The 27,658-nt window shown below is 38.4% G+C and overlaps 1 protein-coding gene across 4 annotated transcripts in view; it reads left to right on the top strand.

Moving 5' to 3' along the window:
• Window positions 1-27,658, top strand: part of GABRB2 (gamma-aminobutyric acid type A receptor subunit beta2) — a 273,763-nt gene that overhangs the window by 206,770 nt on the left and 39,335 nt on the right. For all 4 annotated transcript variants that reach the window (XM_043913472.1, XM_043913474.1, XM_043913471.1 and 1 more), the window contains exons 7-9: window positions 17,588-17,725; window positions 19,437-19,589; window positions 23,461-23,705. In XM_043913472.1, the coding sequence (XP_043769407.1) occupies window positions 17,588-17,725; window positions 19,437-19,589; window positions 23,461-23,705 (536 nt within the window). The remainder of the gene's footprint in view (window positions 1-17,587; window positions 17,726-19,436; window positions 19,590-23,460; window positions 23,706-27,658) is intronic.

Genomic DNA, 27,658 nt, shown 5'->3' with positions numbered 1-27,658 from the left:
AATTAAAAACTGGATCTGGACTACTAGGTTTAGTGTAAACTACCTTGTACATGGGCTTCCTTGATAGCTCGGTTGGTAAAGAATCCGCCTGCAATGCGGGAGACCCTGGTTTGATTCCTGGGTTGGGAAGATCCCCTGGGGAAGGGAAAGGCTACCCACTCCAGTATTCTGGCCTGGAGAATTCCATGGATGAGTCCATGGGGTCGCAAAGAGTCGGACACAACTGAACAACTTTCACTTTAACCTTGTACATTGTATTTTGCTACCGAATCAAAGGTATTCCCTTAGTTATTTTTTATATGTTCAAGCAACTTGCCTTGGAAAAGCTAGATAATAAATATTCAGAGTGCAAATGCTACAGCTGCAATTTAGGAGGCTGGCAACCACTTGCACAAACCACCTAAATACCCCCACCGTCTTGAAAATTATGTTTATTCTTTATATTAATTGGTTTGAAATCACTGACTTAGTTACTATTAGGTTAAGGCAAGCACAGAGCTCTTCTGTCTGTTTATAATGAATGGTGGAGAGAAGAGATTACTGCATTTCAAAGTGGCCTTAGCCAATTTGGAAAGCAACGTATTGGCACCTATGACCATCATATTACTCCACAAGTATGGAAATGCAGTTCTGTGATATTTAAGATTGAAACACTTAGGTGCAGGTAACAAATGTATCCAGAATATACATGTTTTGTGTATTCTTTATTATGTTTTTTTTTTGTTCTGCACAAAGTCATTATTTCTGGTGATAGTTCTTGATTTTGAATTCTTTCAGATATGGGAACATGATTTCCACTTCAGCATTATCGTCAAAACTTGGATGTTACTCAATGTGCTTGACTCCTAAAGCTTTTGAAAATCTTGACACTTGTTTGACTACCAAATATTTTGACTCCGGTACTGGTGGTATGAGACAAATAACCATTAAGTCCATTTCCTATCTTTGCTACTCTGTTCAGACCCTCCAAGAGAAAGAATAATACTCTATCATGTATTAAGGATTGTACCTGTTGTTTACTTAAAATAGATAGTAAGTGATTTACCCACTTCTGTATCCCTCAGAGTGAGTATCTAATAGCTTTTGCATAGTAAATGAACAATCATCTTCTAACTTGAATTGACCACAAAGGTTACATTTGGAGACTTAATTTTTAATTTTAAATATTTTAATTTTTATGTAAAATATAAAAATATAAATTTTTATTTTTTAATTGACAACAGTTGATTTACAGTGCTATATTAGTTTCAGGTGTACAACATAGTAATTTAGTATGTTTATAGATTATACTCAACTTAGAATTATTATAAAATATTGGCTATATTCCCTGTGCCATACAAAATATTCTTGTCTTATTTATTTTATACCTAGTATTAACAGTTTGTACCTCTTAATTCTTTTCTCATATCTTTCCCATTCCCCACATCCTTTTCTCCACTGCATACCACCAGTGTGTTCTCTGTATCTATGTCTGTTTCCACTGTATTATACCTAGTTGGTTTTTTATATTCCACATGTAAGTGATAGCATGCAATAGCTGTCTTTTATGTGACTCCCTTCACTAAGCGTTACCGTGCAGGTCCATCCACATTGTTGATGTTGTTCAGTTGCTAAGTTGTGTCTAATTCTTTCTGACACCATGGACTGCAGCATGCCAGGCTCCTCTGTTCTCCACTGTCTCCTGGAGTTTGCTCAGATTCTTGTCCATTGAGTCGGTGATGCTATTTAACCACCTCATCCTCTACCAGCCATCCTCCTTTGCCTTGAATCTTTCTCAGCATCAGGGTCTTCTCTAATGAGTTAGCTGTTTCCACCAAGTACTCAATGTATTAGAGCTTCAACTTCAATGACAGTCCTTTCAATGAATATTTAGGGTTGATTTACTTTAGAATTGACTGGTTTGATCTCCTTGCAGTCTGAGGGACTCTCAGAAATCTCCTTCAGCAGCACAATTTGAAAGCATCAGTTCTTCGGTGCTCAGCCTTCTTTATGTTTCAGCTCTCACATCCAGACATGACTAATGGAAAAACCATAGCTTTGACTATACAGCCTTTTGTCAGCCAAATGATATCCCTGCTTTTTAATACACTGTCTAGGTTTGTCATAGCTTTCCTTCCAGGGTGCAAGCATCTTTTAATTTTCATGGCTGCCGTCACCATCTGCAGTGATTTTGGAGCCCAAGAAAATAAAATCTGTCACTGTTGCCACTTTTTCCCATTCTATTTGCCATGAAGTGATGGGACTGGATGCCATGGGTCTTAGTTTTTTGAATGCTGAGCTACTTTTTCACTCTCCACTCTCCTCTTTCACCCTCATCAAGAGGCTCTTTACCTCCTCTTCACTTTCTCCCATTAGAGTGGTATCATCTGCATATCTGAGGTTGTTGATATTTCTCCTGTAAAGCTCTTACATATTGTTACAATAGCAAAGTTTAATTCTTTCTTGTGGCTGAGTAATATCCCCCTGTAAATGTTTACCACATCATCTTTATACATTTATCTGTTGATGGACATATGTTGCTTCCATATCTTGGCAATTGTAAATAATGCTGCTGTAAATATTGAGGGTGCATCTGTCTTTCTGAATTAGAGTAAAAACTTTACTTTAACTGTGAATATCAATAATCAGAATAATAATGGCCAGTAATCATTAAGCCAGTAATTGCTAATTGCTTTGCAAACATTTTCTCTAGTTCTCAGAACAAAATGAAAAATATAAGTGGCATTCTTCACTTTTCTTAGAGAAGCTAGGCTTTGGAAGAAGGCAGTATCTGAATGAAAACCCATTTGTTTGTCCTATTGGACCATGTGCATTTCCAAGATAACAGGTTTATTTTATTTATTTCTGGATAATAAATTACCCTAAAGCCTAGCAGTTTAAAACAGCAGGCAATTATTATCTAATAATTCCACAGAGTCAGGAATCACAATTGGCTGAGCTGGGTGATTCTGGCTCAGCGTTTCTCATGAGATTGTGGTCAGATTGTTGAACACTCTGGTGTTGTCTCAGGACTCAGGTGGCAAGGACCTGCTTATAAGCTCACTCACAGAGCTGTGACAGGCTCCTCACAGTGTTCCTGTTGGACGAAGGGCCTCAGTTTCTCTGGTTGCTGGCTGGAGGCTTCCCTCAGTTCCTCACCTCATGAGTTGTTTCACAGGATAGCTCGTGACATGATGGGGCAAGGAAACTGAAGAAGTGAAGGAAACAGAGATGGACCAAGAAAAGACAGCAAGAGTACATCCAAGACAGAGGCCTCAATCTCTTCATAACCTAATCCTATCACTTCTGCTATGCTCTCTATTCTAAAAGTGCACCACTAAATCTAGCCCACACTCCGGGAGAAGAGAATTAAAGCTCCACCATTTGTGGGTGAGAGTATCAAAGAATTAGTGGCTGTAACTTTAAAATTACCACAGCATGCTTATTCTCTCTTGAAAAAAAAGAACTATATGAACAGAAGGATGCTGGCCTTAGCCTGGCTGAATTTGGGTCACATCAGATAGTTATTTAGTTTTCAGTACCTTCCACATGTCATGTATTTCATCTTTGGGGTGAACATTTAAAAATTCTATTTAAAGAACAGTCCTTTTCTCAAGCCCAGAATATAATCAATAGTTTAGAAAAGAGAAGATTTGCATAAATATCAGTCAAGGCTTTAGGCATTACTTGAGCTGTTTTCCTGTATAGTAAGATGGAAATGTTTTATTCCATTTTAGAAGCCCCAAATGTTAGTTCTTCAGCCTGTACTAATGAAGTCACTTTCAGGTTCTTGTTTATGTGAATTATTTTGCATAGACATTTAGAGGCCAATAAGAGTTAGAAGTTCACTTTATTAGTACACACACACACCTGTACACACACACACACATATACACCTTCCGTTGTATTCAAGCGCATGTTTCTTTTTTTTTTTTTTTCTTCTTTTTTTTTTTTTTTTTCTTCTTTTTTTTTTTTTCTTTTTTTTGGGTGTATTTTTATTTTTTATTTATTTTTTTTCTTTTTTTATTAGTTGGAGGCTAATTACTTCACAACATTGCTTTACAATGTTGTATTAGTTTCTACTGCATAACCAGGTGAATCCGCTGTGTGTATCCATAGACCCCTCCCTCGTGAGCCCCCCTCCCACCCGTGCCGCCCTCCTGGATCATCACGGAGCTCGCAGCCGAGCTTCCGTTGCTGCGCAGCCTCTCCTTCCCCCATGAGCTCACAAGTCCATTCTCTAAAGCCTGCACCTGTATTCCTGCCCTGCAAATAGGTTCATCAGTATCGTTTTCCTGGAATCCATATCTATGCACTAATATACGATATTTGTTTTTCTCTTCCTTTTTTTTTCTTTTTTTTTTTTCTCTTCCTTTTTTAAAAAAAACCACAGATTCCACTTTGCCAAAGAAGAGGCTAATGGTTTACATTTAATGGCTTCAAATTATATGTGTGTGTGTGTGTGTGTGTGTGTGTGTGTGTATATAAACTTAGTCTAAGAAATAAAAATGACCTTTCAATGTTCCTAGCTATTCAAAAGTAAATTATTTATATTTGTGATATAGAGAAAATATGATTGCTGGTTTTGGGTATTTAATAACTTAGTAAATCGAATTATTTGTGGTTTTCCTCATATAACATAATTTCAGATTAGCATTACCGTAGAGTACTCAGTCTCTAAGTCACGTCCTCCTCTTTGTGACTCCGTGAACTGCAGCCCGCAGGCTCCTCTGTCCATGGGATTTTCCAGGCAAGGATACTGGAGTGGGTTGCCATTTCCTTCTCCAGGGAATCTTCCCTACCCAGGGATCAAACTTGTATCTCTTGTGTCTCCTGCATTGGCCGGCAGATTCTCTACCACTGTGCCACCGAGGCGGGGAAGGCAATGGCGCCCCACTCCAGTACTCTTGCTGGAAAATCCCATGGACGGAGGAACCTGGTAGGCTGCAGTCCACGGGGTCACGAAGAGTCAGACACGACTAAGCGACTTCACTTTCACTTTTTACTTTCATGCATTGGAGAAGGAAATGGCAACCCACTCCAGTGTTCTTGCCTGGAGAATCCCAGGGACAGGGGAGCCTGGTGGGCTGCCGTCCTTGGGGTCGCACAGAGTCAGACACGACTGAACCAACTTAGCAGCAGCACAACAGTGCCACCTAGGAAGCCAATTTCAGTTTAGAAATACTCTAAAGCAATGATTCTCAGTGTGTGGTCTAGAGTGTGGGGAGTACTGAGACCCCTTCAAAGTGTCCTTGAGGTCAGAGCTCCACTTGTAATACCAAGACTTTATTTGCCTTCTTTCCTTTCATTCTTTCAAAATGTACAGTCATGTTTTCCAGAGGCCACATGAAGCACATTATCACAACCACTGAAGGCAAAAGCAAACATGAGAATCCAGCTAACTTCTGTTAAGCCAGTCATTAAAAAGATCTACAAAAATATGAAACAATGCCCCTCTTCTCAATAATACTTTCTGCTTTGTAAAGTATTGTAATTATTCATAATAATATTATTTATATTGACATGTTATGGAATCATTACTATTACTTTAAATGAATTGATGAATTTTTAGATGTCTCAGTGTCATTTTCTAGCATGGTATGTATCATGGTATGACCCCACAACAAAAGCATTGGGGAGGTCTCAGTCATTTTTCAGGATCCAAAGGGATTCTGAGGTCAGAAATTTGAGGATGACTATTTTAGAAGAACAGCTTTATTTTTCAGTTATAGAATCTGAGTTCCAAAGAGAATATGATGTGCCCAAAATTCTACAGCTCATATGTAGCAGCACTGGGACGGAAATCGAGGTAGATCTCCTGATTTGGGTTATGCCATATGGCTTAGCCTATAATGTTCATAAAACCAGTAGGAGATGCTCTGAAGCAATGCCCAACTATGAATATGAATGTTAAGCTGGAAATAATAGGTACAGATTCCATTCTATAAAGAAAAAATGTTTGCTGTTCTATTTTCTCCAGGACCTAGTGTTTTCCATTAGCTGTTGCTACTTAACAAGCTACCCCGCAAACCTAGTGAACTAAAACAAGTACTGTTTATGATTGCCCAGGAGGCTGCAGGTCAGCTGGGAGGCTCTGCTGCTCTGAGCCAGGCTCAGGCCTGCGTGTGTGGTCCTCACGTGCTGACTGCTGTCATGGGGTGAGTGGGTCACAGGTCGCTCATCCTCCCTGGGTTATCCAAGAGCTGTTCCCATGGAGACAGCAGGATTCCAACAGAGCCAGGGGAAACTGCCAAGCCTCCAGTAGCCCAAGCTCAGAACTGGCTCACCATTGCTCCTTTGATTAAAGTGAGTGGCAAGGGCAGCTCAGATTCAAGATGTGGGGAGATACTTCACTCACTCTTGAAAGGAGCTGCAATGTTATGGTACAAAGGAGGATGGACACAGTAAGAGGAATAATTACAGATGTATTTCCATAATATTTCAGAATAATTTAAAAATAATGGCATCGAATAATATTGTGAGGTGGTAAATATAGTAATAGGAATTAGACTCAAGTCTACCGAGGATTTAGTTCAAATCTCATTTCTGACGTTTGAACACTTACCCTCTTTAATTTTATTTATTTATTTATTTAAAAAAATTTTTTTTTCCATTTATTTTTATTAGTTGGAGGCTAATTACTTTACAGTATTATAGTGGGTTTTGTCATACATTGACATGAATCAGTCATGGATTTACGTGTATTCGCCATCCTGATCCCCCCTCCCACCTCCCTCTCCACCCAATTCCTCTGGGTCTTCCCAGTGCACCAGGCCCGAGCACTTGTCTCATGCATCCAGCCTGGGCTGGTGATCTGTTTCACCCTTGATAATATACATGTTTCGATGCTGTTCTCTCGAAACATCCCACCTTCGCCTTCCCTCTTTAAATTGTAGCTCCTTCTTCTGTAAAATGGGGATAGTAACAGTTTCTACCTCAGAGGGCTTAAATGAGATGATGCTTGAGAAGCACTTGGCTTCACACAGGAAATGCTTTTAAAATATCGTTCAGTAGTGATTTTAAAAATACCGTGCATTCATTCAGCTCACAGGATTCTTCCTGACCCTCCCCCAGATGAAATAGCAATGCCATGTTGATGAGTGTATGTCTGCATGAACAGCTTGTGTGCCAGTCAGCCCCAGAGGCCCCCTTCCTGCTCTTCACATAAGCCCTCTCAACACAATTCTATTTCATCTCAGCAAATGTACTAAATATCTGGTATTTGCCGCCTTTCCACTCCAAGCCATCGTTACAGATTTGAGAAATGTGTTTTCTCTGTTTAAATAAGAACCCACAGTTGCACATAGGAGGTGGATTCCTTAATAGATAAAATTTAAATTATACAGAGTGCTAACAGACGAGATTATGCAGGCACAGAAGGAGTTCCATATATGGAGTTTGAGAGCAGTACTTTTTGGTTTTTGTTTTGTTTTGTTTTTTAGTCAGGACACATGCTAATAATTCATATCACAGCTCAGCCAGTGTTTTAGACCAAAAATTCTTCTGCAAGTTCATCCTGACATCCTTAAATGTGCACATCCTCAGCTGACCTTCCATCACAAAGAAGGTACATGGAAGAATGGATTAAGATGGAGAAGCTCTGCCAACGTCCAGCATCAGTAAGCAAGGCCTGCCCTTCCTCTGCCACCCCTGATTAGAAAGCAGATGGGCTGGTGTAACAGTTGATGGCATTTTATTGCACAGCTGTGCATATCTACTAAGCCATTCAATTGGCCTTGTTAAATTTAAACATCTTCCATTGTCACTCTTGAGTTAACAAACACTTCGGTGTGACCATATCCCTTTTTCACCAGGGAACATTATTCCATTTGAGCAAGAGGTACTGGCTACTTCTGGAAACTATTGTGGCAAATTGGTTCCCAAAATCTATCAGCCCAGAGAAAGTCATTACCAGAGGGCCATGGCTACTCTCAGAATAATTTTCTTTAGCCAAGAATGACGGTATATATTAAAAGTCAGCAACATCAGGAAGTTTCTTTCAACGTAGGACCTTTGCTTGAACTAGGTACTCCCTTTTATGAACTGGTACTAGGAGCACTGAATATTCATTGGAAGGACTAATCCTGAAGCTCCAATGCTTTGGCCACCTGATGCTAAGAACTGACTCATTGGAAAAGACCCTGATGCTGGGAAGATTGAAGGCACAAGGGGACAACAGAGGATGAGATGCTTGGATGGCATCACCAACTCAATGGACATGAGTCTGAGCAAGCTCAGGGAGATAATGAAGGACAGGGAGGCCTGACGTGCTGCAGTCCATGGAGTCACAAAGAATCGAACACTGCTAAGTGATTGAACAACAACCAGGAACACTGCCTTTTTTTTAATGATTTTGAGGCTGGTACATGGGAGGAATATGTCCCACAACATAAACAATATGCAGGTTTGCAATTCTTTCATCTTGCAGTTGAGTAAATGACATCACTGCTCATCACTGCTCTCTCAAAGGGAGCAGGGATCTGGTGGGCCACAGCTAATGGATAGCATGTATGTGTGTGTGCTAAGTCACTTCAGTTGTGTCTGACTCTCTGTGATCCCAAGGACTGTAGCCCACCAGGCTCCGCTGTCCATGGGCTTCTTCTGGCAAGAATACTGGAGCAGGTTACCATTTCCTTCTCCAGGCTATCTTCCTGACCCAAGGATCGAACCTGTGTCTCTTACATCTCCTGCATTGGCAAGTGGATTGGTTACCACTAATACCACCTGGGAAGCCATGTCGCGTGTCAACAGTTTGATTCAGAATTTTTGTACACGTGCCACCCTTAGTAAAATATGTATTAAGGGGGAGAAGTGCTAGAAAGAAATGATCAGACATGGTTCTTCAGCCTCCAGGTTAGTCTACAGTCTAAGACCAACACATCCACAGATCCTCTATTGCAAAACTGGTGATGAAGAATACGAATAAGGATTCCAGCACAGTGCCATGGGAAACCTCAGGGGAAAAAAGAAAAGAATCCCCACTGAGGGAAGATGAGACTGTGTCTTGGGAAAGGTGGAAGTTGAAATGGGCCCTGAAAGTTTGCAGAAATGTGATGTGAAAGATAAAGCTATTTCAAGTAACTTCATAATTTGAACCAAGGCTAGGCGGTCAAAGTGTTACTAATGACTGTGGGCAGAAGACCGAGGCTTTAAGAGGTAGAAATATAACAAATGAGGCTAAAATATACAGTTTTGAATTCCTGACTAAGAATTTGCATTTAATTCTGAACCTGCTAGGAAGGCCATCAAGAAATTCTCCATGTTTTTTTTCTTTGCTTTTTAAAGCATAGAAGAAGCATCATCAACTTTGTAAACAAAGGAACAATAGCAGCATGTTCAGTGTAGATTAGAGGAAGGGGTAACACCTAAAATGTTGTTGACTAGTCCATTGAGGATTTTAATAAAAGATGCAAAGATCTAATGCAAGAGTAGAATAGCATTAAATATTCAAATAAAACTCGAAGGAATACAAATTTGCAGAAAACCTTTAGAAAGGAAGCTCCATCTTCCTTTCTCTTCTATTATTGCATTATTGGTGAGCATAGGTCATAGATGATTAAAGAAAACCAGAACTTGAATAGTGGTGGCATCAGAAATATCACCTCTTGTCCCTTATAAGAGAGGAAGAACTGGGAGAAGATACCTTAATTTTGGAGCTTATAAAAACTTAATGCAGAAGAAAGTTTGTTCTTCTCTGGGTCAGGATAGATAGCAGACATGCCTTTCCTGACTCCCATGGCAAAGTAAATCAATTTTTCTCCATAAAAACTCCTACTCAGTTGCTATCCAAAGGATGGTCAACAGACAAACAGCATCGTTTCTACCTAGGAAGTTGTTAGAACTACAGAATCTCAGACTCTACCTACTTAATCAGTGTTTGCATTTTAGCAAGATTTCCAAGTGAATTCTGTGCATACTAAATTTGAGAAGCACCAGCTTATTTTTTTAGCTAAAAGTTCTCTTTTCTGTATTGCTTCAGGGTTTAGGGCTCATGCATATGGAAAAAACAGGGTTGGGTGATGGAGAGGAATCTTAGTAACCATAACCCAGTCAAGTTCTTCTTCAAAACAGACCGTTTTAAAGAGTTTAAGGCGGCGTCTGACACAGAAGGCTTTGTAAGCCACAGCTGCTGATTGTTCATTATGATTGTTGTGGCTCTTTCTGCCTGTTGTTATTATTTCTAATTGCTTTCTCATATCTGGAATGTTATTTTAGTTGCTTCAACTTTCCAATCACAGGGAAGCTTAAGAAATACTTCATGGAGCTAAACTGGCAGAAAGACCTACCAGTTCACCCTGCTCCATACAGAGATAGTAAATACTGAGTTTTGCATTGAAATCCAATAAAGAAATGATCTTTAAAGTACAGTATCTGACATTTTGCTTGATTATGATCGATTTCCTATTCTCTCACACCATACATTTGAATTTGAAAATGGTAATAACAAAAAACTCAGTTATCTCTGATGTGGGACAATTCTGGGTCATGACTTGATGATGTCCTCACTCAGGTGCCGCTAGGTAATCAAGTCTGACCCATGCTAGGCCAATTATTTGAGGCTGCTCGAGGTCTAGAAACAATTTGACAGCAGAACATTTCTGTCTGGCAGCCCATCTTAAAGAGCAGAGTGAAGAATAAGGTGCAATTAAGGAGTCAGAGCAGTCACTCAGAGTGTCTTGGGAACACTTCCATTGCTGAATTTGAAGAGCTGTGGCTGACAAGTGACTTTCTCTCTCTCCCTCCTGAAAGATCCCTGTAACTTTAATTGACTGTACTCAGTTGCAACTTTGCACTTACATACAGGCCTCTGCATGGAGTGGAGTCCATTCTGACTATGGACAGATAGACTTCTAATCACGGTCACTGAGTTAGTCATGAGAAGAAAGTTTGCATTCTTGTTCTCATTCTCAATGGCAGTGCAGTTGACACGTGAACAACACAGATGTTAGGGGCCCACCCATCCCCATCAACACAGTTGAAAATCCCCTTCTAATTTATAGTCGGCTCTCCATATCCACAGTTCTGCACCCTCAGTTCCATATCCATGGATTCAGCCAACCATGGATCATGGGATACTGTAGTAGTTCCTACTGAAAAAAAATCCATGGACAAGTGGACCTATTCAGTTTAAACCATGTTGTTTAAAGGTCAGTTGTACTAGGTAGCTGTTGCTGTGTTGAATCAATGGAGACAGAATATAGATAACTACCTGAGAATAGTTAACAGTCCGATTGGCAAAGTTAAAGTAAGTATCAGGAGAATAATAAATCACTTTAATTCTCCACTGGGAAAAAAATGGCACCATTGATAATTCAGTTAATTCTTCTAAATATTCTCATCAGCCTCCACTGTTTAATATCTTGGTACAGGTTTGTATTTTTGGCATATTAATATCCTTATAAAATATAACATTTACCTAGTAGATAACAAAATGAATATGTAAACTATAACTAAAATGAGGAAAAAGCTTATTTAAGTGCCATGTTATGTAGTTAGATATGTAAGAGTTGTGAGAACCTGTTCAGCTATTTCATAAGCGTTTTTAAAATAGTGTATATTCCTCCTTAGAGCTCATTTAGTACATACATTTACCAATATCTAGCATTTACATCTGAGTGACTTCACTTTCACTTTTCACTTTCATGCATTAGAGAAGGAAATGGCAACCCACTCCAGTGTTCTTGCCTGAAGAATCCCAGGGACGGGGGAGCCTGGTGGGCTGCCGTCTATGGGGTTGCACAGAGTCGGACACGACTGAAGCGACTTAGCAGCAGCAGCAGCGTTCACGTCTACATAGATTTACAAAGTTACATACCTGTCCTTTCTGATCAGGGTTTAGTAACATTTCATGCAGTTTTAACACCTCTTAGATAAATTTCAATAAATTTGTATTTTGGTTTATCCGAGGCCATCTGAATTGATGTGGGTTATGTTTTAATGATAACAATTCAATTTAATCACTCAGTTTCTAGAATCCTATGAATAAAATATAAAAGGTGAACTTAATTTGCAAGACACTAATGAGGAGCATCAGTGCATCTCTTCCTTCTGATATCTTTTAAAAGATATTTAATTATTTTTTACTCATTATCATTATGAAAGCTGTAAAGTCAGGTCTTATGTATTTGCATATGTTTTCTCTTATTTTTTAATCACATGGAGAGACTGCTAAACATTCCTTCAGAGAAAACTCAAAGAAAGGAAGAAAACTGGGTCTGCTTTCAGCTAATCCTACACAGTATATTGAGCTGGCTTTTGAACTTGACCACCCTGGCACTGTTACGGATTGTTGATCTTTCATCTACAAAAATCAATGATGCAGGAGTTTATATTTGCTTTCCATTTGCAACATTCTATACTTGGTTAACCCAAAATGAAGGCAAGAAAGTTGGGTTTTTAAGCCAGCAGTAGCCAAGGAGTGTATACAATATACTGCTCCACTGTGTCAGATTCCATAATCTCAGACATCAAAATAACCTTCAAATGTTTTACTATCACTTTGGACAGTCCTATAAATGTCACTGAACAGCTAAGTCTTCTCACTGTGAAAATGCTTTTATGTTTTTATAAAATAGCAAAGTGGCATGTAACTAAATACATGTTTTCATTTATTTTAAATAATTCTTATTTAAAAAGAAAGTATTAGTTAAATTTTTGAGCACTATCTACCAGGTACTTTTCTAAAATGTTTTACAAGGATCAGTTTATTGTTCCTGCTTAACAACTCTGTGATGTAGATATTACTATTATTATCTCAATTTTCATATGAGAAAATGGAGGATCAAGAGAGGTTAGGTAACTTCAGTTCAGTTCAATTAAATCACTTAGTCGTGTCCAACTCTTAGCGACCCCATGGACTGCAGCATGCCAGGCTTTCCTGTCCATCGACAACTCCCAGAGCTTACTCAAACTCCTGTCCATCAAGTCAGTGATGCCATCCAACCATCTCATCCTCCTTTGTCCCCTTCTCTTCCTGCCTTCAGTCTTGCCCATCATCAGGGTCTTTTCCAATGAATCAATTCTTCGAATCAGGAGGCCAAAGTATTGGAGCTTCAGCTTCTCCATCAGTCCTTCCAATGAATATTCAGGACTTATTTCCTTTAGGATGGACTGGTTGGATCTCCTTGCAGTCCAAGGGACTCTCAACAGTCTTCTCCAATACCACAGTTCAAAAGCATCAATTCTTTGGCACTCAGCTTTCTTCATGGTCCAGCTCTCACATCCATACATGACTACTGGAAAAACCATAGCTTTGTCTAGATGGACCTTTGTTGGCAAAATAATATCTCTGCTTTTTAATATGCTCTCTAGCTTGATCATAGCTTTTTTCCCAAGGAGCAAGTGTCTTTTAATTTCATGGCTGCAGTCACCATCTGCAGTGATTTTGGAGCCCAAGAAAATAAAGTCTCTCACTGTTTCCCCATCTACTTGCTATGAATTGATGGGACTGGATGCCATGATCTTAGTTCTTTGAATGTTGAGTTTTAAGCCAGCTTTTTCACTCTCTTTCACTTCATCAAGAGGCTCTTTAGTTCTTTGCTTTCTGCCATCAGGATGGTGCCATCTGCATATCTGAGGTTATTGATATTTCTCCTGGCAATCTTGATTGCATCTTGCCTGGCATGAAGATTGCATCTTCATCCAGCCTGGCATTTTGCATGATGTACTCTGCATATAAGTTCAATAAACAGGGTGACAATACGCAGCCTCGACATACTCCTTTCCCAATTTGTAACCAGTTTGTTGTTCCATGTCCGATTCTAACTGTTGCTTCTTGACCTGCATGCAGATTTCTCAGGAGGCTGATAAGGTGGTAACTTGGCCAACTAATATATAAGGAGAAATGTATACTGAAGGATTTTTATATTATACTCAAGGGCTATGTTATCATCAGGTGACTTTTATTGAATTTACTCAGAAGATATTTATTTAAGGCTAGGTACTCTATGTGCCAGGTACTCTGCTCGAATCAAGAGACAGTTACGTCTCTTCACAATGCCAAGCATCTGGATATACAACCATTGTTCAAATCCACATATATATAAATACTTGTTTTGTTAATTCAGTAATTGATGCCAAGTACCTATTTCTGCAAGGTATTGTCTAGCGAGCACTATGTCAAGTATCTGGCATTTTGACAAGAAACCTATATTTTATTATAATGTTTCTACCTATTAAAAAAAAACAATTAGTCTTCAGCTGTATTGAAATGCCATTGATATTCCATGCCTCTCTGCAGAAAGCTTCTGTTACAAGATTTGTAGTGATGAAAAAAAAAAAAGATAAATACTGAAATTTTACTTTAAAAATTTACTGTTAAATCAAGGTTTTATATGAAGAAAGGAAACTAGAGGACCCGAAACACACTCTTTACTACTTTAGTCCTCTATTGCTGTGGTCCCCAACCTTTTTGGGACCAGGGCCCACTTTTTTGGAAGTCAATTATTCCATGGACCAGGGGCAGAGGTGATGATTTGGGGATGATTCAAGCATGGTACATTTATTGTGCACTTTATTTCTATCATTGTTACATTGTGATGTATGGAAAAGTACTTATACAAATCATCATAATGCATGAATCATATCATCAGGCATTAGATTCTCAAAAGGAGCACGCGACCCTCCTATGGACAGTTCATAGTAGGATTTGTACTCCTGTGAGAGCCTCCACTGATCTGACAGGAGGTGGAGCTTAGGCATAATGCTTGAGATGGGGAGAGGCTGTAAATACAGATGAAGTTTAGCTGGCTCCCTGGCCGCTCACCTCCTGCTGTGCAGCCCAATTCTTAACAGGCCACAGAGTTGGGGACCCTGCTCTATTGGCAATACTGAGTTGACTTTTCTCTTGTCCTATTCTTTTGAAGATGGCTGTATTCTAGAAAACTAGCCTTCTTGTTTGATAAATATCTTTTTCATGTGTATACACAGATTCAATTTTATAATACATTTCTAGCTATCTTGCTTGAAATTAGGAGTAAGTTGACCTTCTTTTGTTATTTTAAGTTGTTTTATGGAAGGTGGGAATGCCATTGACTCTAAACAGTTTTATAACTGAGAGATGTATTTCGATAACCAATGAAAAATAGGATTAAATTTGAGTTAAGTCCTGGACTGTGAGTGTTCCCATAACCACATTAGGAAAATTTTGCCATCTTAGAAAAAGAGCAGTTATCCTTTGGGACAGACAGCTGAGTTCTTAGATTTAGGTGGAGAATATTAATGGAGTAGATTAATAAGGAGTTAGCTCTTTTCTGAGAATCTGCTTGCTATGCCATTCACTTTAAACCTAGACTTTCCTTTAAAATCATGAAAAGTTTACTTTTAAATCATGGTTTTATATGAAAAAAGACATTCTCTAACAAAATAAAGGACTCTATATGTAATCATGCTGATAAAAATGTTGGTGATGTATAATCTAAACTCCACAATTTTTATTACAATTTGTGATGTTTGCAAATAAACGTGCTCCCATGCGTGCGTAGTCACTTCAGTCGTGTCTGACTCTTTGTGCCCCTGTGGATTATAGCCTGCCAGGCTCCTCTGTCTATGGGAGTGTGTTGCCATTCCCTCCTCCAGGGGATCTTCCCGACCCAAGGATCGAACCCTCATCTCCTCCATTACAGGTAGATTTTTTACCACTGAGCCTCTGGGGAAGCCCTTGCAAGTAAATAACCCTTTTTAAAATCATTAGCTATTATCCAAAAACCTATTATTATGGAATCACAAGTTCAAGTCCTCAAAAACTGTTCCAGAAAAACTAATTTCTATTATCACACAAAGATGACTGCTCTTTTGAATAGAGAACTTCATATTTCTAGAAAAGTTAAGATATTGCCTGACATTGCTATGATTTACACAGATTCTCAAATAGAGGTACTATAATTCTTTGAAAAATAGTTTGCTTTCACTTTTTCAGAGATTTTACTTTCTCTCTGGCAGAAATGTGGTTAATTAGAAATCTCAAGAACTAAGAACTAGAGGACTGGCATTCTAGTCCTCAGTGTTACACTAACTAGTCACATGTCAAAAAGCAAAGAACTTAAACTTAAAACAAGTCTTTTTTTTTAAGTCTTAAAAAAAGTCTTTGTTTTGTTGCTTTTGAAATTGGGGGGAGCAAAATGTGTCCTTCAGGCTTCCCTTGTGGCTCAGCTGGTAAAGAATCTGCCTGCAATACAGAAGACCTGGGTTCAATCCCTGGGTTGGGAAGATCCCCTGGAGAAGGGAAAGGCTACCCACTCCAGTATTCTGACCCGGAGAATTCCATGGATGTACAGTCCATGGGGGTGCAAAGAGTTGGACACAACTAAGCAACTTTCACTTACTTACTTATAGCTCCTAAACTTGTAAAAATTCAACTATCTGGATGCAGATGTTCTTTGAAGAGATCAATGTGATAAACAAATATAATGTGTGCTTTGAGGGGGGATTTATGGGGGCCGGATGAGTTTGTAAAATATTGGTATTTGCTGGATTTCATTGCATGCTTCCCTCTACATCATTGTTTACAATATAAAATGTGTCTATTCTTTGTAGTTATATTTATGCTTACTAATTAATGATTAGTTAGCTTCCCTTGTGGTTCAGCTCATAAAGAATTCGCCTGCAATGTGGGAGACCTGGGTGTGATCCCTGGGTTGGGAAGATCCCCTGGAGAAGGGAAAGGCTGCCCACTCCAGTATTTTGGCCTGGAGAATTCCATGGACTGTATAGTCCATGGTGTCACAAAGAGTCAGACACAACTGAGAGACTTTCACTTTCACTAATTAGTAAATGTATGTTTGCCCCACTCTGTCCCATGAATTGAAAGGATAATTACCCTTTTATTATTTTATCAATAAAATGCTTTTATTATATAGCAAGTCTGCACTGACAAGCATAGTAGATGTCCAGTAAATAATTGTTGGATGGAAAAAAAAAAAATTGTTGGATGAATGGAGCCAGGCTCCTTAAATGTGCTGTGCCTTCGCAGTGGACACTGTTCATTTGTACTTACACTCTTAAAACTCCTGGAATTAATGTTGATTTAAATTTTTACGGAGTTCTTTGGAATTTAGATATGCTACACAGTCAAATTTAGAGATCATATCTGTGAATATTACAAAAAGTTAATGGCTCACTTCTTCATAATCACTTCTTTTCCGACTTGAAATCCAAATATTTTTTATTGGCAGGGGAGGGTTCATTACCATTCAGTATGCTGTATAGTTACTATAGTACTATGCTGTACTGATAAATGATTTTTCTCTTCTTTTTTTCTCTTAGGGTACCATCGAGGGCTAAGTGATAACGTGATAATGTTTGAGAGAATGAGATTCATAATCAGATAAACCTAGGTTCAAGTCCCAGTGATACCACTTCCTTGTTACAAGATTTAATACAAGCTGTTAATTTCTCTAAGCCTATTTCTGTAATGTGTGCCTAATTATTCTTCCACAGTGGGATTATTGTGAGGATTAAAGGTGGTAATATACTTAAAGTACTTGGCATGATACCTAACACATAATAACCTTTAGCTGTAGCTGTTATACTTTACATATCATCTTCTAAACAGTTTTTTTTTCTATTTTGTGTGTCTTCTGTGTATCTGTATATGTGTTTCCTTTTACAGATGGATATACAACCGATGACATTGAGTTTTATTGGCGTGGGGATGATAACGCAGTGACAGGAGTAACCAAGATTGAGCTTCCACAGTTCTCTATTGTAGATTACAAACTGATCACCAAGAAGGTTGTTTTTTCCACAGGTTTGTATCAGGGGAAATGGTTAAGAGAAAAGGGGCTTTATCATATTTTTCCAGAAGAGTTCACTTATATCAGGATTGGATCCCAGGAAAGAATGGGGACTCTAGAGAACTTAGGTCTGTGAAAATGCTCAATTCCCCAACAAGCCCATTTGGAAACCATCCAGTTATTTTCAAGAAGGTAACCACAGCAAAGCAAATGTGTCTCATATACTAGAGGAGGGAATAAGTGTTAGAGAGGGAGTATGCAGAGAGAAATGACCCAGAAACAACCTGGTCAGAGCTGTTCCCCCAGCATAATGCATCTCACAGAATTGATTATTATTCTTTGAAACACACTGAGGACAGCCAAGTCACAATTTGCCCAGGTCTGACCGCAGTGAAATTCTCTAAAGACAGTAGGATAGGAGGATTTCACATTTTCTCGGAGGGCAGGACTTTCCTTATGTAGCCTTACCTACCATTCGAAACTAAAAGCTTTTCCAGATGTTTAGATTGTCTCGATGCCTTTACCATCTTACTCTTCCAGAACTGAGGTCAGGCCTGATTTAGTCAGCACGGTTTTTAATCAAAAAGCCCAGGAATGTAATAATTTTCTCCATACTCACTAAAAGAAAATTAATAAGCCCCCAGGAATATACCTCTTTTTATTTTTCTTATTGAAATGAATTCCTCAAGCACAGAAATAGCTAGTACTGTAACTGTGGATCTTGAATTGTCCTTCTGCTAAGGACTCAGGCACTTCCTTTCCCTGACAATTACTTCAAACAAGAATACAAAATAGCCTCCAGCTTTACAAAGAGAACAACAGAAACTTTTCCTAGATTTGAGGTCCTCTGAACCCCTGAGACACTATGGAACTGAGTTTCTACTTAAAATATTTTTACTTTAATATTAACATACTTGCTTCAGCCCATGAGGGCTAGACAAAGCTTTCTTTCAATTAGTAAGAATATTCTCCCCTGCCCTACATGTACACACCCTGTTTATCAGTGTGACTCTTTTATGTTCTAAGACCATGTTCTGTTATGTATCTTGTTTAAAATATAATTCCCTAGATTCCCACCATCAAAGGACCCAGTTTCAAGAATCTGATTCTTTAATTATATCTCCCACAAATATTGCTCAGGAGAAGTGTCTCCCCATCCACATTTTGGTGGGTCAGGAATCCCTTTGTAACTTTGATGGAAGCAATGAAATCAGAAAAAATACTGCATGCACATGAAAGTGTCACAAAATTTCAGGGAGTTGCTATACCAACTAAAGCCTTGCCACTGATCCTCACCTTAAAATGCATCCAGGGGCTTGTTGAAGAGATGTCTTACCCTTCAGTCAAAGTGTGCATCCCTATTCTTATGTATAAAAATGTACAGGGTGGACTTGCTGAGAAACAATTAAAAGGGGAACAAAGGGACTGTCTCAAAGTGTCTTATCATTACAGTTGTAGAGAATGAAAACCTTTGATTCAGTGTAGGAGGCTGAGCAGGGAAGAGCTGGAATTCTTTTAATTACTGGTGAGTGTGGGATATGTTCAACACTGAGTAAGTCTTGCTAATTAAAAGCCCTGTTTTCTCAACTACTTTTGTATAAGGAAGTGCCCTTCACCAGAAGCTAAACTGAATGTAGGGAAGAAATATAAATTGTCTATGGGTCTTTAAAGGAAAGTAAATAAATACTGACTGATAATGATGATGTTTTAAAATTGTCTTTCTAGGTTCCTATCCCAGGTTATCCCTCAGCTTTAAGCTTAAGAGAAACATTGGTTACTTTATCCTGCAGACATATATGCCATCTATCTTGATCACTATCCTCTCCTGGGTCTCCTTCTGGATTAATTACGATGCTTCAGCTGCAAGAGTGGCATTAGGTAGGCATGGATCCGACCGCTGGCAGCATGTGCCTGTGTGTGTTCATGCAATGGTGTACTTTTTCCTTACCCTCAAGTTGGTGATGCCTGACGAGACCTGACTGCACACATTACAAGAATTTGGACATGAGACACTGGATGATCTGATTCAGCGTTTAAATCAATTGAACACTAATTAAAACTCTTTCATGTCAAAATTAGTTAACTATGTAACTGTCAGTAATGAAATTAGTCGCATCTGCTGGATATTTTTATTGAAGCATAGTTCATGTAATAGTGCTTGATAATTGTTCAGTTTTTATCTGTGTTTTCTTACCTGGGAAGAGCTATCTTCCATCTTTTTTTTCTGAGTAAGAAACAAAGAAATGCAGTGTGTAACAAATCAGTGAGCAGAAAGAATTCTAAAGGTTGATTAAGGTTTTGGAATAGCATGACAGGGGACAGGAGACAACAAAGTATAAGAACATTGGGAAATCATCCATGGCATCACTTATCTTATGCTTTGATGTTTTTCCATTATAACATCAGAGGAAGAGAATAAATTACAGTTCATGAACATTTTTATGTTGCAAACTCAAGATATAGAAAATGTATTACCTTTACATGATCTTTATTTTAAATTCTGACTAATCCTTATAAAATGTAAAGTTGTTAACTGCTCCACCAGTAAATCTAAGTTAAATTAGTATTTCCTTAGCAAAGTCATTTATTTATTCATTCAACAACATTTTTTGTATACCTACTACGTGTCATACATACAAGGCACTGGAGATAAAACCAGTGCCCTTCTGGAAATTATGCGCTAACAGTAAAAGGTAAAAAGTAAATTTATTTTGCATATAATATGCAAATTACATAATATAGTAAACAGAGGAAGTAAGCAAAAGAAGGGGAGGGCATACTGGGGGACAGTTTAGCATCATCAGGGTAGACTTCATTCAGTAATTGCTAATGGACAAAGACTTGAAGAAGATCGAGTCACATAAATGTCTAAATGAGACTATTTCAGCGAGATGAAAAGGCCCCCAGGTAGAAACAGGTGAGCAAGGTGACCAGTAGGTGGGTGCAGATTGAATTTTGGCATACAGATGTCAGGCAGAGGGAACTAAAAGATGTTGAAGTGGTCCAGGAGCCATCATGACATCTTTACTTTTATTCTGAGTGAAATTAGAGTCACTGGGCAAAGTGACATGATTTCACATATAAAGGAATAACTTTGGGAGAATTGATGACCTCTTAGACTGAATCAAGTCCGCTGTGATATAGTCTCCTAAAATACTGTAGAACACCCTTGGAAACCAATGACAGTTATAACTTGTATTTATTTGGTGTGTGATATCCTTTTTCTTCATAGTATTGAAGATACCTTGGGGGAAGGCCCATACCTAATTGTGCTCCAGTTATATCTGTAGTGTCTCACACAGTGAATGGTGTTCAGTAAATATTTGCTGAATACAGGAATGAATGGAACTTGTAAATATCCTGTTATTCCAAAATAAAAGTCTCTTTTTCAATTTTATGCCTGTTACAGGAATAATAAGTAAGTTATTTACTTTTTAAAGAAATGTTTAAAATGTCTTTTATGTGAGTAGTTTATTACTAGGTCAGAAACACCTTAACATAAAATTTACATAAGTAGTGAAATCAGTATTGTCAGTTTTATAATATACATGTAATAGTCATACAAGATAAGCTCTAGATGAAATAATGAAAAGTGAAATTGGAAAATATATCAAAATGACTAATACAGAAAAGATATGAGAACTATAAAACACCTAGATCTAAAGTATAACCATGGTTTTTCTGGCCATGCTCAGAATCAGATGCTCAAATTTATTTTTTCTGCATCTGTTTCATGAACATGTAGACAAGACAAAAAGTATGATTGATCTTATTAGAGAGACACAATTAAATCAGAAAACATATGTTCCTAAAAAAATAATAGAATTGAAAATTAACATTGGGCTGTCATTGGGTAGTGTTTTAATGACACGGGTTTTGGAGTTAGAGAGATCCTAGTTCAGATGTTGACTCCACAACTTCACATCTGTGTGATCTTGACTTCTGACTCCTATTTTCACATCACTCTTTTGCTACAAAGCTGGACCTCATCAAACCTCAGGACTGAACTCCCAGTGCTTTTACCCAGCATTTCTCTGTCTGTCCCTCCAGTTATAGCTTGGAGGGAAACTACTCCCCACTGTTGAAGATGCTCCCTCAGCTGGGCAAACAGTTATAACCTGAGCTAGTGTGGCATTTCCCATAAAGAATCTTGTGATACTTCTGTATTGTTAATCTGTGCATTATGTGCCTACATTCCCAACCCCAAAACACGAAGGCTAGATTCCTGCTTCCTTGTACTTTCCACCTCTAGTTTCCGTATTTTTGCCCTTTGTTCATAGCATCTATTCATTGGTTTCAATATGCATTCATTGATTTCAATACTATTACTATTATTTGGGGGCTTCCCAGATGACACTAGAGGTAAAGAATCCACCTGCCAATGCAGGAGATGAAAGAGACGCAGGTTCGATCTCTAGGTCGGGAAGATCCACTGGAGTAAGAACTGGCAACCCACTCCAGTATTCTTGCCTGGAAAATTCCATGGCCAGAGGAGCCTGGTGGGCTAGAGTCCATGGGACTGCAGAGAGTTGACCATGATTGAGCAACTAAGCATACACGTGCGCACGCGCGCACACACACACAAACACAATTATTTTATTTCCCCTTCATTACTTTCTTATTCTGAAAGACTCTAAGCTGGCATTCTATTTCCTGTCTTGTAAGCTTCCTGTCTGTGCTCCACTCTGATGCCAGAGTGATTGTTCCAAACACAGTTTGTCCCTAATGCCTGCCTGGTTGAAGCTGGTCAGTGGCTCCATGTTGCCTTCAATTTTAAGTTCAAGCTCTGCATTAAGCTCTCTGTATGTGGCTTTCCATTATGCGGGCCTTACTTAATCTTCACTTTTCTCATCCTTCTTCCCATCATATCCTTTAATGTACCCACAATGAATTGCTTGAGATTCTTTTGATGGGCTGTGTACTTTCATCCCCACAAAGCACCTCCCTAAAAAAATTCTCTCCACTACCAATACCCTAGTATCTACTATCACTTTTGATCTCCAGGTTTTGGTTGCTTGGGTAACTCCCAGGCATTCTCCAGGACTCAGCTCCAAAGGTGGAATTTCCTGATCATTCCCCTGCCACATCATGGGCTAAATTAGGATCAACTCTGTTTTCTCAACTCTCATCTTACACACATGTCTGTCATAGCATTTAATTCACATCTCCAAGTCCCACACTAGATACATAACTATAACCATAAAGCTATGGTTAAAGGAAATGTCCCCAGTGATTAATGTTTATTATAAATGAATGACTTATGCATATTTCCCAGGCCTATCACAGGGCTGATATATAATAATTGCCCAGTATATATCGTGTGCTTCCCTCAGAGCTCAGCTGGTAAAGAATCTGCCTGCAATGCAGGAGACACAGGTTCAATTCCTGGGTCAGGAAGATCTGCTGGAGAAGGGACAGGCTACCCACTCCAGTATTCTTGGGCTTCCTTTGTGGCTCAGCTGGTAAAGAACCCACCTGTAATGCGGGAGACCTGGATTCATTCCCTGGGTTGGGAAGAGCCCCTGGAGAAGAGAAAGGCTGTCCACTCCAGTATTCTGGTCTGGAGAATTCCAGGGACCCTATAGTCCATGGGGTTGCAAAGAGTCAGACACAACTGAGCAACTTTCACCCACTCGCTCATATATTGTGTGGGATATATGAAAAAGTAGAAGAGTATACTTAACCTTTCCAGCTATGATGAAAGCAGCGAGCAAATACAAACATTATTACTCTGTCTCATTTTTTGCAGGAATTACAACTGTGCTAACAATGACCACTATCAATACCCACCTCCGGGAGACTCTCCCTAAGATCCCTTATGTGAAGGCCATTGACATGTACCTGATGGGGTGCTTTGTCTTTGTTTTCATGGCCCTTCTGGAATATGCTTTGGTCAACTACATCTTTTTTGGGAGGGGACCTCAACGCCAAAAGAAAGCAGCTGAAAAGGCTGCCAGTGCCAACAATGAGAAGATGCGCCTGGATGTCAACAAGGTAGGTTCAAAAGGCAAGCCCTCCTTGCTTCTTAAAGTCATAGAAGAATGCCTGCCATATAGGTTCATGGTCTTGTTAACAAATGAGAAAACAAAAGCCCAGGGAAGACATCATTTGTGATGGAGACATAATCAGGCCCAAATTTATGACACAACATTTAGATGCCCTTTACCTTAAGACTAGGGTGGCCCAAACCGTGGTCATCTGAGACCACTTTTGTGACTTTTTCCATTTATGAGTAGAATGTGTACTATTATTTACTTTATGTTTATCTAAATTTACTCATTCTATCTAAATTTATCTGTAAAGGAAATTTCATATCAGTTATATCAGTATTACTTGCTGGAAGATAATCTTAAATGAAACTACACTATTAATTCTAGGTTATATTACATAAAGGCTATGGGCCTGAGCGCTGCATCCTCTTTGATTTAAAAGAGAAATAAGCAAGTACAGACGTGTGTTAAAGACTCACCAGCAACAAACTGACACTTGGTTTGTGAAGTCATCAGATGGATAGAAAGAGAAGTGGAAGGGAAAAAAAGAATAACTTTCTAAGCGACAGATAATTAGTTAATGCCTTTCACATTACCACCTTAAATCCTTGAAGCATTTGAGCACAAGAGGCCACCATGTTGCTTAAGTCAGGCGTAGTCAAAAAACAATTTCTACGAAATTTTAAATCCAGTCTATTCTCTAAAGCGATGGTTCTCAATCTTGGGTTCCCAATCAAATGACAAGGAAAGTATTAAAACTTACTGAAGCTTGGGTTTCTTCCCTGGAAATTCTGATTTGGTTGTCCTGGGGTATGCCTAAGCATCATAATTTTTAAAATTCTCCTAATATTATTCTAATTTGCATTCAAGATTTAGAATTTCAATTTTGAGCCTGTTGATAGCAGTTCCAATAGATCTATCTGTCTGTACTTCAAAAATACTTCACCTGGCTTCCTGTTATGTAACTTTCTGCACTGAGCAGAATATTTATGCACATGCTTTCCCTGAGTCCAAATTTAGACCCTTCAAAATATATGAGGAAAACAAGGTCTTATTTTAATATATCCCATAAATAGTGTTTATAAAGTAGTATGTAATGTGGATTTGATAAATAGCTCATAGTGATGGAACTAAGAAAATGGTAATACTTTTAAGCCATCTGGAGTTGTTAACCATCCAATAATTATTTAATTGACATTTTAATATTTCTAACTTCAATTTAATTCCAAGGATAGCATACCATAAATCATCTCTGCCATTGAATTTTATTTGGAGCAAATCCAGTGAAAATTTCTGACTCACTGATGTTTTCCATATATCCATAGGTCTGATATTTGATTTTGGGCTATTCTCTAATCAAAGGCATTCCTTTCCCAGGAGATGATTTTCATAATAATGCTAATTTTAAGTGTGGCCTTATAAGTCAGTGAACCACAGGGTCTAGGAAGTTGTCAATCCCTTTTAAATGCTCTGAGTTTCAGTTATTGGAATCTGTTAATAGATTCCAAGGTAGCATTATGGCCCTCTCAGGCTATCAAATGAGAGAATGCTTTTTAAATCCATTTTATGATTTTCCTGATAAGAGTAGCTTTAGTAAAGAAGAGAAAATGAATAAATAAATAAAACTATCTCATAGGACTGCAGTTGGAAATGAGACTCAATCAATTGCCTAATGCAAGGCTGAGTTAAGATAACATCTGATCTCTTTTTACTTTCATCTACCCTATTTTTTACTTATCAATTTGCATTTAAATGATACATTTAAGTACCAGAGAGTGGCAGTTTTGTTGCAAACTGAACACTGGAGAGCTTCAGACAGTTTTAAATTCAGTGGACAAGATGGAGGTAGGGAATGGTTCAATGGGCAGGTACCCCATAGTGATGCAGAACCCACCGTCTTGGCTAATGTTGCATCTGCAATTCAGAGCATAGAATGTGAGAGAACAAAAAAGATACCAGAGTTCTTCTAGTGCAGTGGTTCTCAAATCACAGGCAGTTTTGCCCCTGGAAGAGCGTTGACAATGTCTGTAGAGGTTTTGGATGGTCAGAACCAGGAGGAGGGGATTATCACTGGTATCTAGTGGATAGAGGCCAGGTGTGCTGCTGAACATCGAATAGTGCATGGGACTGCCTCCACATGACAATTATCCAACCCAAAATGTCAATCCTTCTGAGGTTAAAAAAACCCTGTGCTAGTCCATTCCTCTGCTTTCCAACTTGAGAAAAACATAAGATGCTTGTCCTGTTCTTAAAACTCTTTGGCATTAATTGGATGAGTTGTTTCTCTGCTTTCTCAATCAGCATGCATAACATCATGGTATCAGGAGTTACCATTTAGCGCAAAGTTCTGAACAAATATTTTTGAGTCAGGTTTGACATTTACCATTTAATAGTTGTGTGATAATAGGCCAAAAAACCCTCTCTGACCCTTCAGTTTTCTGATCTGTAAAATGGACTTAAGTCCTTTTTCATCAGTTATTATGAAGTTATGATAAAATGTAGAGAGACTAGCATAGTTCCAAGCATATGATTGGCACTAGGTAACTGATGAATATTAATAAAATTATAAGCATAATTATTTTTTAAAATAAAATTTACAATCTCCAGTCCTATTGGTGGTACTTGCCTGTGCCTTTTACATGCTCTGATATGTAGGATGAAATCCCATCCCTAAAACAAGAGTATCATCTACAGAGGAATGTTTCACATTGGAAGTTTTAAAGTCAAAGCAAAGAAATCATTTTTCAACAGATACTAGCTATAAAATCTATAACAGACCAACCAAAAACTGTATCAGTTATTTCTTAGGCCAGAATACTTACAGCCATTTGATTAGATTTTAAAAGGTAACTATCTAATACCAGACTCCTTTTTTTTTTCTTTCCTTAGCCCAGCATGAAAGGTTATAGGAGACCCACAGAGGACTCTGATTGCACAATGCTGTCTTTCTTGTCAGCATTATGAATAATGCTACTTTCATTCTTATCAAGAATGTTCCTTCTTTTCAACTGTAATTCTACAGTCATTTTTTTTTAAAGCTCAGGCACATGTAATCAACCAAGTATTGTTGGATGCTCTGGAGAAATCAGTCATGAGGAGAAGGATTCACTTTTATAGGTTCTGTTGATAGTTTTTTTAAGAGACAGAGGCAGCATGTCAGATAATCTAAAGTGATTTTTAAACTGTTCTGTGTCCTGAGGTCAGAGGGGAATGAAAATGGGAAGCCTAGCCAGGTGGGAGCCCACTCACTGTTGCTCAAAAGTGTACTTCCAGTTTTCTAATCTCTGTATAAGCTTCCTGTAAGGTCTTATTTTAACAAGAGTATCTGCAGCTCTTAGAGCAATCCTCAGCCTTGTGTTTAAACTGATGCAGAAATTAAGGCTCTTAAGGAACATGAAATAGCCAAAGTAGCATAGCAGAGTTAACAAGATTTCTGAGACCATCTAGGTTTTCCAGTCCTTATCCAATAAAATTTAAAAGTCAATTCCACATTATCCATATTTTCAGTTCAATTAACATCACCTAAAATAAGCCTGTCTGTCTATACACAAGAATCCATAACTGACAGTCACTATTACTTTCACAATTCTCTCCATGTGACAAATTAAACTGTAAATACTAAGATTTTTAAAAACAAACCTCAAACTAGTAAGAGTTCTACTGAGTATTTTTCCCAAGCATCTTTAGGAGTAGTTAAAAAAATGCAGTCTCTTTTTCAAATGTTAGGAAAGCCCTCCTGCTACACCTTGCATTCTTCTATTTTGTGTGTGTCTCTTGTGTGCGTGCCTGTAGAATTTTCTGTTGATAATTTCACCCACTTCTCTTGTTCATGCCTCCAAGTTTTAGCTCTTTTTTTCTTTTAAGCTTCATGTTGTTTTCTTGTTTATTTTTCTGCCAATAACTAGGTATATATATATTTGAGAATTTAGTTACTTCATCTTTGCAGTACCATTATTC

The sequence above is a fragment of the Cervus elaphus genome, chromosome 9 (assembly GCF_910594005.1).
Source record: "Cervus elaphus chromosome 9, mCerEla1.1, whole genome shotgun sequence".
NCBI classification, from domain to species: Eukaryota; Metazoa; Chordata; class Mammalia; order Artiodactyla; family Cervidae; genus Cervus; species Cervus elaphus.
Note: the sequence above shows the minus strand (reverse complement) of the source record. Positions and strands in the feature narration are given on the sequence as shown.